Here is a 17,244-nt window from a genome sequence, read left to right on the forward strand (position 1 = left end):
TTGTCGAAACTACAACCAAATAAAAACACTTCATTTATGTATTTTTGTTTGAAGAACCATATGAATATATCGTCTATAAGAAGCTTCACCACAGTTTTATAATGCCTCGAGAAGGTGAAACAGCTGTCTAGCGGTAGATAATCAAACAGCAGAAATTGATATAAATAAACCCTTTTTTTAATTATTTAATATTCAAAAAACTTCTAATAAAAAGGGAGTTCCACAAATTAAACAAGATAACAATAAATTGACTAAGGTCCTTGTGGTTATTTTTCGTGAAAACAACCCTACGCAAGTTATTATTGTCCGTCAAAAAATATTTTGAATGATTTTTAACAAATGTTTTCATCAAATAAATTACTATATTACCAATTCAATAATAGTAAATCATTTTGAAGATGCAGGAGGCAATAAATTCTTCTTCTCGATACAAAAAGAATCGTGTTTCTTTCAGCTTTATTGCTTGACTTATTGAGTAGCTAGTTTACACTGGTTAGGGCTGGAGGGTTAAGTGAGAATCGTTCCCCATAACAATGAGGAAATTCTTCCCAGAACCCGATAGTGATATATTTTCTATCACGAATCCGACAAATTGAGCTCCAGACAAACGAGATCTAATAGTCCCTTTACAAAACAACAGAGTATTTATTTTATCATACAAAAGAAACAAATGTTAAATCCAGCGGCGGTTTTCTTTTAAATGAACCCCCTTACATAAAAGATTGTAAGATGCGTTATAACAATAGTAGCACATTATAAACAGTGCGCCATTAGATTCCCATCTTTGAAATCTATGCTAACGAAAAATAAAGCCAAATAGAAACTCAATGTTCCCGTGTTGTACGTTATAGAATCAGCACAAAATACTTCATACAGAAACACAAAACAACACAATACCCCTAATGGTGAAATTTTATAACCAACTCCAAAACAAAGAGAGCTTTGTGCTCCGCGATAGAGAATGCTTGATGCTACACGACCTCCTGAATTTGACGAGTCAGTCAAATTCAGTCACCGAGAATGGCAGAGCCATCACCGGCATCACCGCCCGCAAAGATTTTTTTAAACTTTAAGTTACTAGTAAAACAGATTTTGTCTAATTTTTTTGAAGTGGTTAGTCATGCAATATTGTGTGGGGCTTTATCTAGTTTGTTTTAGGCTTTCAACTGGAATTGTATCGAACATGAAAATTATTTTATTGAATTTAATATCAATTGTGGCTAAAGCTGCACACCTGCAAGTTTTATTACCTCCTTTTCCAAATCATAATATTTACGAGTTGAAAAATGCATCAATCTGTTACCAGGCGGCAAAAGACTAGATCAATCATGAAACAGTTCGATAACCCTATTTTCAAAAACGAAATCATAATACAAAAGCTGTAACTAGGTGAAATTATTAGAGCGCAATATAAAAATATGTTGTTTTGCAAGCTGATGATGACTCATAAAAACACCTGCGTGTGGAACGGTAAACAAGTTGTTGTGATGATATTGACGTCACAAGAACGCTTGTAGGAGAAATTATAAATGGCTAAAAAACACAATATTGGGCATTCAAGAATTATCACGAGTGGACAAAACACCTCCAGTTACAACGCGATCTGTTATAATTTAAAATTATAAATTCCTGAGTCTGTACTGAAATCTGTAGTCGCTTCTGTTCCTCCATCACGGCACAATCATTTTGAAGATTACAACTATGTGCAACGAGCTGTTTACTGCCGGCATTCTATCAGCTGAGCCAGACGCATCTGTAATCATTACAATAATGGGGCGTCTCCGTGTGCCGGCCTTTATAATCAAATGACCATGCCGCCGCTGAATTCCTGCGACTGAACCAGCCACAGATGCTGATAACCTAAAGGCTGACAAATACCTGCTGGCTACCGACTGAACAAGCCAGTGCCGCTGATCACCTAGAGGCTGGCCAATCCCTGCTGCATTGATGCTGACAACCTAGAGGCTGGCCAATCCCTGCTGCATTGATGCTGACAACCTAGAGTCTGATGAATTCCACCTGGCTACCGACTGAACCAGCCACAGATGCTGATAACTTAAAGGCTGACGAATACTTTCTGGCTACCGACTGAACTAGCTAGTGCTGCTGAAAACCTAGAGGCTGGCCAATCCCTGCTGCATTGATGCTGACAACCTAGAGGCTGGCCAATCCCTGCTGCATTGATGCTGACAACCTAGAGGCTGGCCAATCCCTGATGCATTGATGCTGACAACCTAGAGGCTGGCCAATCCCTGCTGCATTGATGCTGACAACCTAGAGGCCAATTTTTCCTGGCTACCAACTGAATTAGCCATTGATGCTGAAAACCTGGAGGCTGGCCAATTTTTCCTGGATACCGACTGAATTAGCCATTGATGCTGAAAACCTAGAGGCCAGCCAATTTTACCTGGCTACTGACTGAACCAGCACTGATATATATATATATATATATATATATATATATATATATATATATATATATATATATATATATATAGTGTGGTTTACATAAAAAATAATGTGCAATCGTATGAAAAAGCGGCTTGCAATTAAAAATAAGGGAACTCACTATGCATATAATATCTTATCTTGATATTCCGAACCATCAGTTAAAAAGACCACGAATCATCACTGGTTGAATCAGAAGATTGGTTTACATGTTTAATTTTTAATTGGAAGTCTGGCTTTTCAACGCGCAGTGAGATAATGAAGTGAAAATAAAGAGTGATTTTTTTTTTTAAGATTGCCTTATAGTCTGTTAATTTTCCGCAAAGCCGCTGTATTTAACATAAAAATTTAATGAGATTTGAGCTATATTTTAAATTTAAAGCACAAAGTTTCTTGAGAGCTTTTACTTTAAACCTTGAGAAAGTTATGTTAATAATTATTGTGATTATATGTCATGTACAAGTAAAGACTTTCTTTTAATAAAAATGTCAAAAAAATGTCGTGTTGTTTGATCCCACCATAATTTATTTATTGAAGAAGTTCTGTTCAAATTAAATGTAGTTTTGTTTGAGAATGAATTGAATGAATTTTAATTTTATGAATAACATGAACCAAAAAGGGTATTAAATAAATTGTTTTACTCACCGTCTAATAAAAGTAGACTTGAAACTAATTTGAGGTTGTCCAATATAGGTCGGATATCGTCAACAGTGAGGGTTTGAAGTCGGTTTTGTCGTAAGTCCAAATGAGTCAATCCCCGCACGCCTTCAAACAAGCCACTCGTCAACACGGTCAGCCGATTATCGCTCAAAGACAAAGTTTTCAGCTGTGACAATCCATCAAAAGCTCTCTCTGAAATAACTATCAACTCATTGGAATCCAATAACAGCTCTTGTAGATTCCACAACTCGGCGAACGTGAAATCGTTCAGCATCTTGAGTCGGTTGGTCCTTAAGTCCAATCTTTTTAGATTCGCCAACCCGTCGAAACTTGCCTTATTCAGAATTGCAATAGAGTTCTTGTCCAATTCGAGTTCCAAAAGTTGTACCAAGTGTCTAAACCCTCCGTCTTGAATGATGCTTATATTGTTGTTTGTCAAATACAGCTTTGTTAAGCTGGGAAGATCAACAAACGAGTTTTTACCGATTTCTGCTATCCTGTTTTCGTCCAATTCGAGGGATGTCAAGTTGGGTAAGTGTGCAAAGGCGTTGGCTTCCAAAGCGACAATTTTATTCCTGGATAAAACAATTTCTCGCAGAGAAGTCAAGTTAGCAAATGCGAAAGAGTAGATCTCATCTATGTTTCCATACTTTATGATGAGCTTCTTGAGTCTTTGCATGAAACGGAGGGCACGAGTTGGGACGAAGAGAAGTGCTCCATCAGCTCGGACGTTGAAGGACAGTTCTTGAAGGCGGTTTTGTGACTTGAAAGCTTCCCAGATGGGATCATCGATAGCAAGACCTCCATTGAAGACCCAGCACTCGGCTTTGCTCACATTCCTGTAAGCCTGAGTCTCCTCGCAATAACAATGAACTTTTGAGTCGCGATCTGAAATGTCGCATATGTTTGTTGTTTGAGGGCGCTCTGATGTTGTGGATTTATCTTTTCGACGCTTTTCGCTTTGTCTGGCATCTATTGTCCCAACTCCCAGCACCAAAATTAAACAAACAGTAACGATGAACACTTTTGAATGTCTCAGCTCCATATTGTGGCGACGATTTTTCATCTTTGTGCCTCAATCCAAATTCAATGCGGGAATTCTGAAACAAAACAAATTAGATGGCTTAATAAACAATCAAAAAAACGAAAATAAACTACAATACAAAGTATATCACATCAATTTGGTAAGTAGATTTTTTTATTATCTATCTAAAACACAAAACAATGTATGGATAAAAATAAAAGGTGTAATAAATCGAAAGTAAGAGATGAACAGTTAGGATCGGGGCGGTTTGTTGGATGGTTACTCGGCTAAGTGACGGTATCCGTGGTCGAGGGGTAATGCTCTTGACTAGCAAGCCGAAGGTAGTGTGTTCAAATCCCGACGAGCGCAAATAAATTTTATTGATCAAATTGTGTTATTTATGTATACAGTCATTCAGAATTGAATGGTTGCTTGAAATGACTTTAGCCGTGTTTCGTGACGATTTGAATGGCTAGGTACTCCCCCACATTCCTCTTCCTCACCTTATTCTCATTCCCACTATCTTTAGCCTCATAACATACCCCAATTGGGAATTCCATAGTTTCACTGGCTCCAAACGGTCGGGATTATCAGATGAAACTCATATAAAAAAGTGACATCAAAATAATGAAAAACTTTGTTAAATTTAAAAAAAAAAACTTATAATTTTTTTACATGAGATTAAAATGGTAACTACATTAATTTTTAACTCAAAATAATGACAGGAATCACCAGTTAAAGTTTGTTAGTTATCTAAGTCACCATAAATTCAAAATAACACAACAGTTATAAATATACACACAGATTACAGTTTGTTTTACAGAACTTGAACAATTCATCAAATTTCTTAGATAATGTAGGGGATTGCAACCCGTGACATCTGGATTTGTAGTCAAGGATCTCAACCGCTTCACATAATATTATTTCACAATATTATGCTACAGCATACATCCCACTTTCATTAAAAGAGGTTAATCTTTAAGTACCTAATAGGTTTACTCATGGGAGATATCATGCACCTTTTCGTACTCCGAAAGCTTGGACTTCTTCCTATCAGAACGCGCCAATCAACAGAGCGACTCAACTGCTTAACGATTCTGCATTGACCATTGACATTTTCAACTCACGGTTTAGCAACTATTTTTTAACATGTCACAAAATAATAAATCTGCCCCCCATAACGTTTTATACTTACATGTACCGAATGTACAAATATCCGAAATATATTAGTGCAAAACCGTTTTATGGAAAACATGAAAAAATAAATTCTTTCAAAAGATAAAAATGCACTTTATTTATTCAAAGTTGCTTGTTAAATTTTTAAATTGGTTGCAAATACTGAATCAAAGCCCTTTGCAGTATATTCATTACTTTTGGTTTGCTTTTACACCCCCTTTGCCTACACAACCTCGGGTCAGGCTGCACCCATTACGGTGAACGGCCTCTATAATTGGAAACAATAAAAAGCACCCCGATGGAAAGTGATCTCCGTAACAAACAGTAGCGAAACTGATTCCCAATCAAAAAGAACAAATACTTTTCCCCCTTTACCTATTCACCCGCGGATAATTGCTAAACAAGCCGACCCGATGGGAAGTTGGCGGGTTAAACCAACAAAATGGTTTTATTGACGAAGGTTCTAATAAAAAAGTGGAACGGTTGTTCTACAAATAAACGTTACAGTATCTTTTTTTTTTTGTTTCGCGGAAACTTTAATTTCAATATTCCAATATTTATTAATATTAGCATAAAAACGTTGATATGGTTTATTGTTGTTTATATGCCAACTGGTTTAATTATTTAAATAATAATTCTACTGCACCTTATTGAAAACAAAATAGTTTAATAAACAAAACTTTTATTATTTGATAAATTCACTTTTATTTTACTTAATGCCGACCCGGATCACTACAACCGTAGCTTCTTCAGGGTATGACAATGCCTTACTAAAATCTATAAGTAATATGTGGTACAAATGTATTAAGCATTCGCATACGGTTGGAGTTATTACTTGTAAATTTTAGATTTTAGTTTATTTTGAGTTAAGTGTTGTACTACCCTGAAGAAGCTACGGTTGCAGTGAGACCCGGTCGGCACTAAGCATAAAAATAAAACTGGTGTTTACTAATTTATGGTTCTGTTTTAAATTAAAATGTCATATCATAAACTATTTGCTTCATATGAACAAATAAATAATTGTTTTTTCCATCATCGGCCGGTTGTTTCACAGGATAATGACAGAACTTTAATAGAACTTTCTCAGAACCTAAATATTAACTTTGAAATTTTATGAATTTTTCAAATTCTTCGCAACAACCTATCTTAAAATTCTTGAATTTGTGAAAATCTATACAACCCATTTGATAAGTCATAGGTATAACCCAAATCTGTACAACCCATTGATTAGTCAATGGTACAATCCATATCTGTACAACCCATTGGATTAGTCAATGGTACAACACAAATCTGTACAACCCTTAGATTAGTCAATGGTACAACCCAAATCTGTACAACCCTTTGATTAGTCAGTGGTACAACCCAAATCTATACAACCCTTTGATTAGTCAATGGTACAACCCAAATCTGTACAACCCTTTGATTAGTCAGTGGTACAACCCAAATCTATACAACCCTTTGATTAGTCAATGGTACAACCCAAATCTGTACAACCCTTTAATTAGACAATGGTACAACCCAAATCTGTACAACCCTTTAATTAGACAATGGTACAACCCTTTGATTAGTCAATGGTACAACCCAAATCTGTACAACCCTTAGATTAGTCAATGGTACAACCCAAATCTGTACAACCCTTTGATTAGTCAGTGGTACAACCCAAATCTATACAACCCTTTGATTAGTCAATGGTACAACCCAAATCTGTACAACCCATTGAATTAGTCAATAGTACAATCCAAATCTGAACAACACATTGGGTTAGTAAATGGTACAATCCAAATCATGTACAATGTACAACCCTTTAATTAGTCAATGGTACAACCCAAAATATTCATATTGTAATTTGTCATTACAAATTAATTTATTATTTGAGAAATGTAAAATTTTTAAATCATTTTAATCTTGCGAAATAACTTAATTAAACGTTTAAGTGAGTAGATATTACTCATAATACAAATGAAGACCCGTTTATATCTTAGATCTGGCGTTTCTAAAATTCATTATAGTGCCTCTCTCAATTTATTGGGAAGTCATTATTATCGTTTTCGACTCCCGAATTAGTTTTCACGACAAAATGATTTACTCGCCGCCTGGTTTATGGCGTCGTGAATTCTGGCGAAAACTAATAAATCGTCTTGAGGTATTTAACTGGTGAATTAACCGTAGGCTATAATGGTACCTACTCCTTTGGGCGGAAGACGATGTCTGTGAGTTAGAAATGGCGAAACGAATAATTCCGGATACGTTTGTTTCTGAAAATTTAAGACTTCTCTTTCGCCATTAAATGATGTAGTCGGATTTTGCATTTCAATGAAAAATTACTTTAAAATATTAATTTGGAATGTCAAGCATATCTTTGGCTGAGTTAATACTTTAAGAGTAGGTACAATACAACTACAACAAAAACTAATAATTTAATTAAACTAATCTTATATTTAATTGGATATTTAATTTTATTCTATTTCTTCTCTTTGTTATTCATATTTATACAAAATATGTTAGTAGGCTAAGGCACCAGTTAAAAGTAAATATACCTATTATTTCATTATTATTCTAATACTATACTGATCAAACAACTTATCAAAATGTTAATACTCATCCTAATTTGACTATCCTAAAACGGGAATCTTCCTAGTTGGGCAGTCAAAATATTTCTTAAATGATGTATATAAATGTATAATATTTTACTAAATAAAAATTTTTTAAAAAAAAATTAAAAAAATAAAAATTAAATTAATTTTAGAAGAGTTCATAATTTGAATAATTACAGAAAACATTAAGCATGATTTTGACATAATTTTGAGTTGATGTTATAACAAACAATATGTCTCATTTTTTTGCAAGTCAAATGGTTATTTAAAAGCTCCAAATCTCACTGTACAAATAATGAATAAATGATTGAAGTGGAATCTTGAAAGTGAAAATTAATCCTCTTATCACCCAATTAACGATAGCACGAATCACTCATTTTAGTCAGTCTCTGGGGAGGAAGATTGAATCCTCAGTCAAACCAAAAAAAAATAGGTTTCGAAAGATATTTTAAAAGTTCACAAAAGCCAGTCCCAGGAGATTCAGTCCTTATATATTTTATGGTAAAATAACTTATTTACGGGTTGATTTTATGTCCACTTTAAAATTAATACTGATAAAAATTTTTGTGCGACGTTGTCGGTGACAGGTTTTTATCTTCATAATTATGCATATAAAAAATTATCTATGAGATAGGTACAGGTATGCTTCGAAAAAAGATTATGATATGGGTATTTTTTTGTATTTTCAAACATTATTTTGTAATGTAAACCTCACTGTGTACTTTGCCGATTCTGGGGTACGATTTAATAAAATTCAATAAAAAAGAAATTATAAAATAAAATATAGTAAAACTGTGACAAAATAATAAAAGATCAAATAATAAAGGCGGCAATAAAAAAAATCACAAATATGAATGAGGTTGCGGTTATAAATAATGAAACGCGTATTGCAATGGTATTGTTTATGTGTTTTTTTTTTTAAATTTTGGTCACATTACCATTTTTTTATTTATTTTATCGATCTTTTAATTTTGAATCTGAATACTTTTTTGGACTCACATTTAGTTTTGAGTGAAAAATTTTACGTATGGTTTTCTTGGTATTTGTGGTGTATTTGTCCAAAGCTTGTGTCAACCGTCGGAGTTTTAATGTATTCTTTGTACACTTGTCTGCCTTTTATGCTTTTTGAACATTATTTTATGTGACAAATGGTTATAATATTCTTATGTTTGCTTTATGTTAGATAACTTAGATCTTAAATATAAAATACGCTATAATAGTGTAGAAGTTTTCAGGAAATAAGTTTAAAAATCAGGAGAGAGGATTATTTATTTTATTATTAAAAATACACTCACCAAACTAGAAAAGTCCCCTTATTATGGTGGTAATCTTATACAAAAATTATACCATAATAACAATACTTCTAAATTAATGCTTAATAGCTAAACCATTGATGTATTACATGTAGATGAGACAAGAAGCGAAAAAATAAGTTCCGCTTTTTTACCTCCAACTGACCTCCAACTTTCCTAACGTTCGAACTTTAACTATCGAATACGCACCCTTTATTTTGTTCTAATAGTGGAACAAATTTCGACGAGATATTAGTACGCAGTAGCGCCTCTAATTGTAAGGCAACATTTTCCGCTTTCTGTGGTGGTAGTAGGAGATTTTCAAATATTTTCAAGTTATTCGTAACCCGCTAATTTGTCGTTCTAAAAATAAACGGTAGCCTCACTGGGTGATGTTATTAATATTCGGCTTGTTCGGTTTAAGATACGGCCATTCTATTTGATCAATATCGTACATCCAACTATTAATAAGGAAATATATAAACTACTAGCTGCGTTTTGAAGCCAATAAATCGCCGTAGATTTCACCGTTTTTTTCATATTTTCAGGTTTTATAAAATAACTTTCAAAAGATCTTTAATTTTATAACTAATTGAAATTTATAAAAATTACCGATCTAAATTTGGGTAGCTATCGCTCGAGTGATTGCATTATCATAAGTAAAATGAAATAATGTGAAATCCAATTTCTAAAAAGCTGTAACTTATGTAAGAAGTAGATTCTATTATGTATTCAGTTTTCAAATAAACACAGCTATTTAATAACAAAGATGGGAATAATACGAGTGTTATACGTGTTGACTTCACAGCTGGCTTAAGAATTCTCCGTTTTTTATTGTAGTAGCCTGACAGTTTTCGTATATATATATATATATATATATATATATATATATAGAGATTTAATAAAAACCTTTAAGGCATAGCACTACAAAATTTCATGATTTTTGTTTGAAAATTTCATCGTTTAGAATTATTTTGGACGATTTATTTAATACTGGAAAGAAAAAACATCTTAGCCTTTGAAACAATCGAGCACTTTTTTAATCTTTAAGTCTTTTAAAAAACTCGGAAAAAATACATTATCAGGGCTGTAAAAAGTGCTTCAAAGTTAAAAATCTCCTTGGTTACGAATTCTTTTTCAGTTGTGGTTAGTGTGATAAAAAAGGTTTATTTTATAAAATGATCGTAAAACAAGCAAAATAAAAAATACATTTTTTGGCGATTTTGTTCTTTCGTTTATTAAAACATTAGATGATTTCCAGCGGAAAATAAAACTTTATCGCCATTTATAATATAAGTAGTGTTATTGTTAGCGGTTCAATTCCAAAATAATCGTTTCAATATATAAAATAATAAACATGAGCTTTTTTACGTAACTTCACCAACGTACTCACGTTTTTCAGCGGCACAAATGCAATTTAATAAAATTGTTAAAATATTGTGAAACAAATGAATTTTCATCGAGTGGACTCAATTGTCCTTTTTTTCGCGGATTTGTTCGCGAAAAATAGCTGAGCGTAATTGCCCCAAAATGTAACTGAAAATAAACTGAATTGTTTTGCATATAATCATCATTAATCAACGTGATGTTTGCGCGCAGTACTTTAAAAACGCCACCAACTTATGAAAAAGGGAATGGACCAAATATAATTAAAACTGATATTTATCATTCTGCGTGATATTTTAACACAGTAAAATAATAATATTATCTACTCTATGTTACAGGGGCGGGCAACGCGTAGATTTCGAAACAGATTTTGGTAGATAGAAGCTTCATTTAAAAATATTATATATTCAATAAACATCGTTTCTGAAAATAAAAATTAATTGCATTTTCGTTCAATTGATAAAAAAACTACAAATCAAAACGCCCATGACGTTATTCGACCCCAATCGTAGTTCCATTGCGGATCATTATGGAGAGATTGATTGATTGAGATTGACAACTGCTCTCGTGACGTCAACTTGGTTGAAAAACGATATAAATAAAAATATAAATTTGATATTTCATATCTGCCTAGTTTTAACGAAGTAAACAAAAATCATTTTAAACCGCGCTTCAAAAAAATTTGTCCTCGTTTAAGTTATTGAAGTATAAGACGGAACAAATTGACTAGAGCTCACCTTTCTTAATTTTGCTTGAGATGTTATAAAATCTTCACACTTTTATTGCGCACACGGAGAAAAATGAGTATTGCTAATTTTATAAGAATCTCTTCATATTATTGGCGATCCGGTCAAAAACGGGATTTCAGGCCTTTAACTTATGACTTAATAGGTTTCCGGTTAAACTTTAAGTAAAATACGAGTATATATCGCCCTTGAGGTGATTTTTCACAAAAACGGCGCTCTACAAATTATCCAACTATTATTTTTATTAAAATCACAATGTCGGAACAAGTATTCAGAAAAATTCTGATATTTTCGCATTTCGACGTTATATATTATCAAGGCAAATGCATGTGCATTAAATTTTGTATTAACATTGATTTTCAGATTCAAATATTTAATAGACGCACCTGACTTAACTAAGCCAATGTCTTTCCTAGTACCAAATCTTAAAACGAGACTTCCTGAGTTGTTCTTTGTTCATTCATCTAAAATCATTTTATTAATTCCCCAGTTCAAAGGCTACATAGGCTTGGAAATAAATTTAGTTCCCTTGATAATATCATTTATTCCATACTAAAATTTAATTAAATTCTTAGTTAAATTTTAGTATGGAATTTAATTAACAAAGAAAACATAAAAACTCCGACAGTAAATTCAAGCTTTGGACAAAGACACTACCAATACCATGCTATTAAAGCTTTCAACAGTCTAAAAATTGAAATTAAAATTGAGGAAAATAATAATAAATTCACACACAAAATTAAAAAAATCGATTAAAAAACAAAAAAGACAATATTACCAAAATGTCATAACATAAAATAAAAATAATACCTACACGTAACACACAAAACCAATATAAACACACATCACTCACAAACACACAAGATTATAAATTAAATGTATTATTTTATCTTATATTGTAGATTGTATTTAGATTATATTTTCATATTATAAAATGAAGGTCTCAGCACGGGCAAGCCACCCAGTGAGGCCAACATTACTGGAAAACTTTGAAATGTAAAAAAAAATTGTACCAAATAAAAAAAAATAAAAAAATTACGTGTTGTTTCGCTAACATTATTATATTATACAATATGAAACTTAATTTTTTATGTAAACATTTAGTTTATAATTTACTTTTTCTCTTACATTGATTTTTGTAATTTATTCCAAGCAGATACCTTTTCTCTTTTCTCTCTCTTTTGCATTAGTTGTATTGATGTATATTAATTCATTTTGTTCCTATTTAATTTTTTTATATAATTTTGATGCTATTCTCATGATACTACAAAGATGTTATTATGTTTCTTTGAATGTACTATGTAATTTAATTAATGTTTACTTATAAAAGCCCGACGGGCGGAAATGAATAAATAAATTTAAAGAGGTCCACACTTTGAGAAAAATTTGCATTGCATACCATATAAATTTATAAATTACCCAAGCCCGAGTACAAATAAGTTAATATCTCAATTATTTAAAAAAATCATATCATGGTAGCCATAATAACATAGTATTATCATCAAATCGTCTGTTCTTCTCCCCTCTTTGGTCCTTCATCATATTTTAGCGAAAAGAACTGAAAAATGATCAAATTTACCTCCCCTGCTATATAAAAATATATATTTTACTAAAATAAAATTTGAACTACTTGGTAAAATCACACAACCGTGATATTGTTTTTCCGCGAAGGTTTGCCTACGAAAATTGCCTCAATGGGTCATTAATTTGGTGAAATGTTAAAATGTTAATTTACAAGCACAACCTTTACATTATTCGAAATCCTTGATTTAAATCAACATTAAAAATTCTATACAAAAACGTTAAATAACGAAAGTAATCGTCAAGATTCATTTATTGACTCATTCCTAACGCAATCAATTTCTAAAGGAAGCTCGCGGCCTAACGAAACGGTATTCTAATCTTTTTCATTCGAGCCGTAGAATTTTATTCGCTATTTAATTAAACCTCATCAAAGCCTATGGAAAGGTAAAGAAAATGAGTCGAGGTGGAAAAATCCTCAAAGAGTGGCAAGAGTACCTGTAGCGAGCTAGAAGGCAGAAGAGCAGGTACTTGAAAAAAGTAACAGCCAAATTCCCTGCATTTGTATGGAAATGTGTTGCCAACACAAAATCTCAAAGCGAGTGGGCCATTTTCCCTTGATTTTCCGCCCTTTTTCACCAGTTACGGGGGCCGAATGAAAGTTATTATCGCCAGATATTAAATTACAATTTGAGGGTCTGTCTATAGCCAGCCGTGGGGCCCGAAGCTGTTGCTCTCAGCTTGATGAGGGTACTTCTCTTGCCCCTAACCATCTCGTGACAGAATTTCATTATTTTAATTTGGACATTATACGGCTGGTTCGTTCGCTGAGTGGCTATATGCCTAGGTAGTCAGCTTATAGGTGTTATGGAGCTGCCTCACGAAGTTTTACATAATATTGACGCTGTTTTATTTAAAAAAGTTGGAAATAATATTAAAAATTGAGAACAATATAAGTCATTTTATATTCGTCTTTTACACTAGAAATTAATGTTATAGTTTTATAAAACATACCTTCTAGCCAAGACCCATGAGAACTTATTATATTTATGTTAGTAAATCTAGTTAGTTAGTAAATAACGTTTTCTTGAAAATGGAAATATCGCAAACCTTCAAAAAATCACCTGATCTGACTACTACTTGTCGTTTAAACTGGACAAACACGGCAGATCCAACGCAACAAATAGCCCCGCGCCATGCCATAACTCATAGTGTGTGGCTCGGAGTTCTTTGTTTGATATTCGGTGTGTCGAAAACCCACCGACCGAGCCAAAGAGCCGTGGCTCGACTAGACCGTATGTGGCAAATCCCTGAGCCAATGACTCACCGGCTCAGTCGTGCAATCCCTATCGTATTATTGGGGGCTTAGGATCACAGGGGTCTAACTACAAAAAGTGGTGTTTTGAGTTTGTGTAGCTACGTTTTGGTACTGCCATAATCATATTTGTCAGTGACACGAAGCTCTATCTCGTCCATACAGTTTAAGAGATACAGTTTTGTTATACATACTACTGAATTTTACACATTGTAAATGAAATTTTCAGCACGGGAAATTCCTATGAGGATTTTTATTATGATTTTTTACAAAAAAAAATTGTTAATCGCTTTTTATTATTAAAGTTTAGAATATAAGCATTCCAATCTTTATTTTATATCTCAAATCTGCGTTTTTGTAGATAGGCCCCTATGATTCTAACCCTCGGTATGTGAGTATGAATTCGAGTCAACAGTATGGCTCTCGGAGGAAAGATTCCTCCATGGTATGGCGGTATTCCCATAAGTGAATTTGTTTTGGATGCTCTAGAAAAATACATATTCTCTTTACCTATATCACATTATTATAATACATACACATACATTATCACATTTTTACTCACCAATCAGTCGATTACACATTTTGGGAAATGAACATGCTAACATCGGCGACATTTATTTCTTAAAATTAGCGCAATATAAACATGCACTCAAAAATTATTTTTCCATAATGTAACTTTATATACGCAATATGGACATGTTGAAATGAAATGATGATATTTCTCATTGTTCTTTTTTGTTATTTTTGGTTGTGATACACAAAATAATTGAATGTAATTTTTAATTTTAAAACTATGTACTATTATGCAATGATATTATTTTTCTTACTTTTGTACTCTATTATATGTTTATTTATAAAAGGCAGTATAGCCGTTTATGTATTTAAAATAATAAAAAAAAATTTTGAATACCAATTTTATTTAGATTTTTCACACACAGCTGGTCTTTTACATGTAATTTTTTTTTCATTTTTCTTCTGAGAGTCAGTTTGTCCATGAGTGACGGACGTATGAATCTATCCCTCCCGCTGTAGTGCAAAGCAATGGGTCGAGAAGAACAGTTGAAGAGGTCAAAGGGTCTCCCGAAACCTGCCGCGCATCTGGTGGGCAGGCGCATCCAGAACACACCTTACCCGATGAACCCGGGCACCCCTACTAAATCATCAAACGTAGTGAATCACTTTGGTTGACATATTACAAAGGTGTTGGTTATCCAATAAATGGTTCCTGGGCTAGTGGTACCCAAACCCACCTCCCAAATTGTGAAAAGAAATATCCAATAAATTAACCTTCGTGGTCGGGCCAAATGGCTTTGCCGTGTGTGTTCAGCTTAAGAAAGATAAACAAAAGTAACAAAAATTTCAAATATAGAATTAAAGTAATCTTCTTGTAAAAAAATATATATATATTTATACTAAAGGTAGGTACTTTATTGATTGTCTCAATTCTGGTCACACTCAGATTCAATTTTTAAAAATTACAATCACCCACAGACAGACTCAAAACCGAAATTAAAATTTATGATAATATTTTAATATGTTAAACCGGTTATTTAATTTTGATTTTGTAGCAGAATTTGTTAATTGACAGCCATTTCTGATTTCGAAGCTATGATCAAACTACGGGAAATTCATACAAAAATATAAAGTTATTATCGATCACTAATCAGTAAAAGAGTAAGAGTAAATTTAAACTTCCCCGGTGAAAAAAATATACAAAAAAAGTCGGCTCTAATAGTTTTAATTATTATTGAATTTACTCATTTCGGTTGTTGGTGCATGGGTAATGTGAAGTCTTCCTGCGTAATACGTAACATAATTGAAGTTCAGTAAATTATTAATTTTCAAACTTGGAACTGATAATAAGTATATAAATTATATGAAACAATCGATAAAATATATACAAAAGTAATTTTATTAATTTGTAATGCTTTTTTCGAAAAAATGTGTTTTTTTTAATGTTTACAGATGAATTTATTGAGTGAATATACGTTACTGAGATGCGTTATTTCACTGAACTGGTCCAGTGGACATATTTTCATATAGTTATTTCATTTATTATAGTTATTTTCATTTCAAAATACTTTTGGCCGTGAAAATCTTAAATCATATTTGGCTATCATTTGTGTTCGACTAGAATGAATATATAGTATAGTGTCTTGTATTTTTATAATATCACAAATAGACATAATAATTTTTCAAGTTTACTAACATTCGAAAGGAAAATTTCTTATTATGACAGGCAATGTTCCTGAACTGCGGCAAGTATATTTTTTAATAAATACTTATAGCTTCACGAACCCTACAATTATAATAACCCGTGATTTTTCACGGGTATGCGCTAGTTTAAAGCTGTTTCTTTTCATCCGCTCTACCTATACAAAAATATGGATTAAAAGACTTCGGTCGTAACCAATAAACCCGTTGCAATCACTAGCCATTTGACTGTAGAAAGTGTGTCGGAGAAACGGGAAGGTGCAATATCCAATTTTCCACTGCGCTTTGTATTTGAATCTTTACTACTGGCATTTCATTCTAACTAGTGTGGCAGAGAGGTTTAATGACATGGAGGTTGCTGGCATATGACGCCTTAAAAATTTGACATATGCGTAATACTAAGTGTCTAACCTAACCTAAACTAACCACCCAGCTTTGAGGCAGGTTTCTTTATTAACACATGAACCAAAAGGAACAAACACAATATTATTGAGACTTGATATTATTTTATTGTGATGCGTGTCTTACATTCTAAGTGTGTGTTTACTTCAAAATGTAAGATGGATACATTTATTACGTAATCTTACTCATTGAAAATAGTAGCACTAAAGTAAGTATAATAGACGATTATAATCACTGATGTGTTATTTAGCTAAACATAATTAAAAGCTAATGAGATAAGAATTAGCTTTCAACGGAAAACTTTTTTTAACTCTCAAAATTTAAAAATGGCACTTAATTCAAGTAGATGGTGCATCAACAGATTTTATGTAATATTTTTGGAAGTAGGCACTGATCGGCTTACTAATTAAACAAATACCTTGTTTAAGCTCAATTTTTATCTGAATGGCATCTGCAAAATGAGTGG

At 32.7% G+C, this 17,244-nt stretch overlaps 1 protein-coding gene across 1 annotated transcript in view; it reads right to left on the bottom strand.

Annotated features, from left to right (window-relative positions):
- Nucleotides 1–17,244, bottom strand: part of LOC149415302 (uncharacterized) — a 130,977-nt gene that overhangs the window by 19,269 nt on the left and 94,464 nt on the right. The window contains exon 2 of the mRNA XM_089642274.1: nt 3,094–4,208. Within this exon, the coding sequence (XP_089498400.1) occupies nt 3,094–4,174 (1,081 nt within the window). The 5' untranslated portion in view covers nt 4,175–4,208. The remainder of the gene's footprint in view (nt 1–3,093; nt 4,209–17,244) is intronic.

The sequence above is a fragment of the Hesperophylax consimilis genome, chromosome 18 (assembly GCF_061612785.1).
Source record: "Hesperophylax consimilis isolate HC1 chromosome 18, BYU_Hcon_1.0, whole genome shotgun sequence".
In the NCBI taxonomy this organism is placed as follows: Eukaryota; Metazoa; Arthropoda; class Insecta; order Trichoptera; family Limnephilidae; genus Hesperophylax; species Hesperophylax consimilis.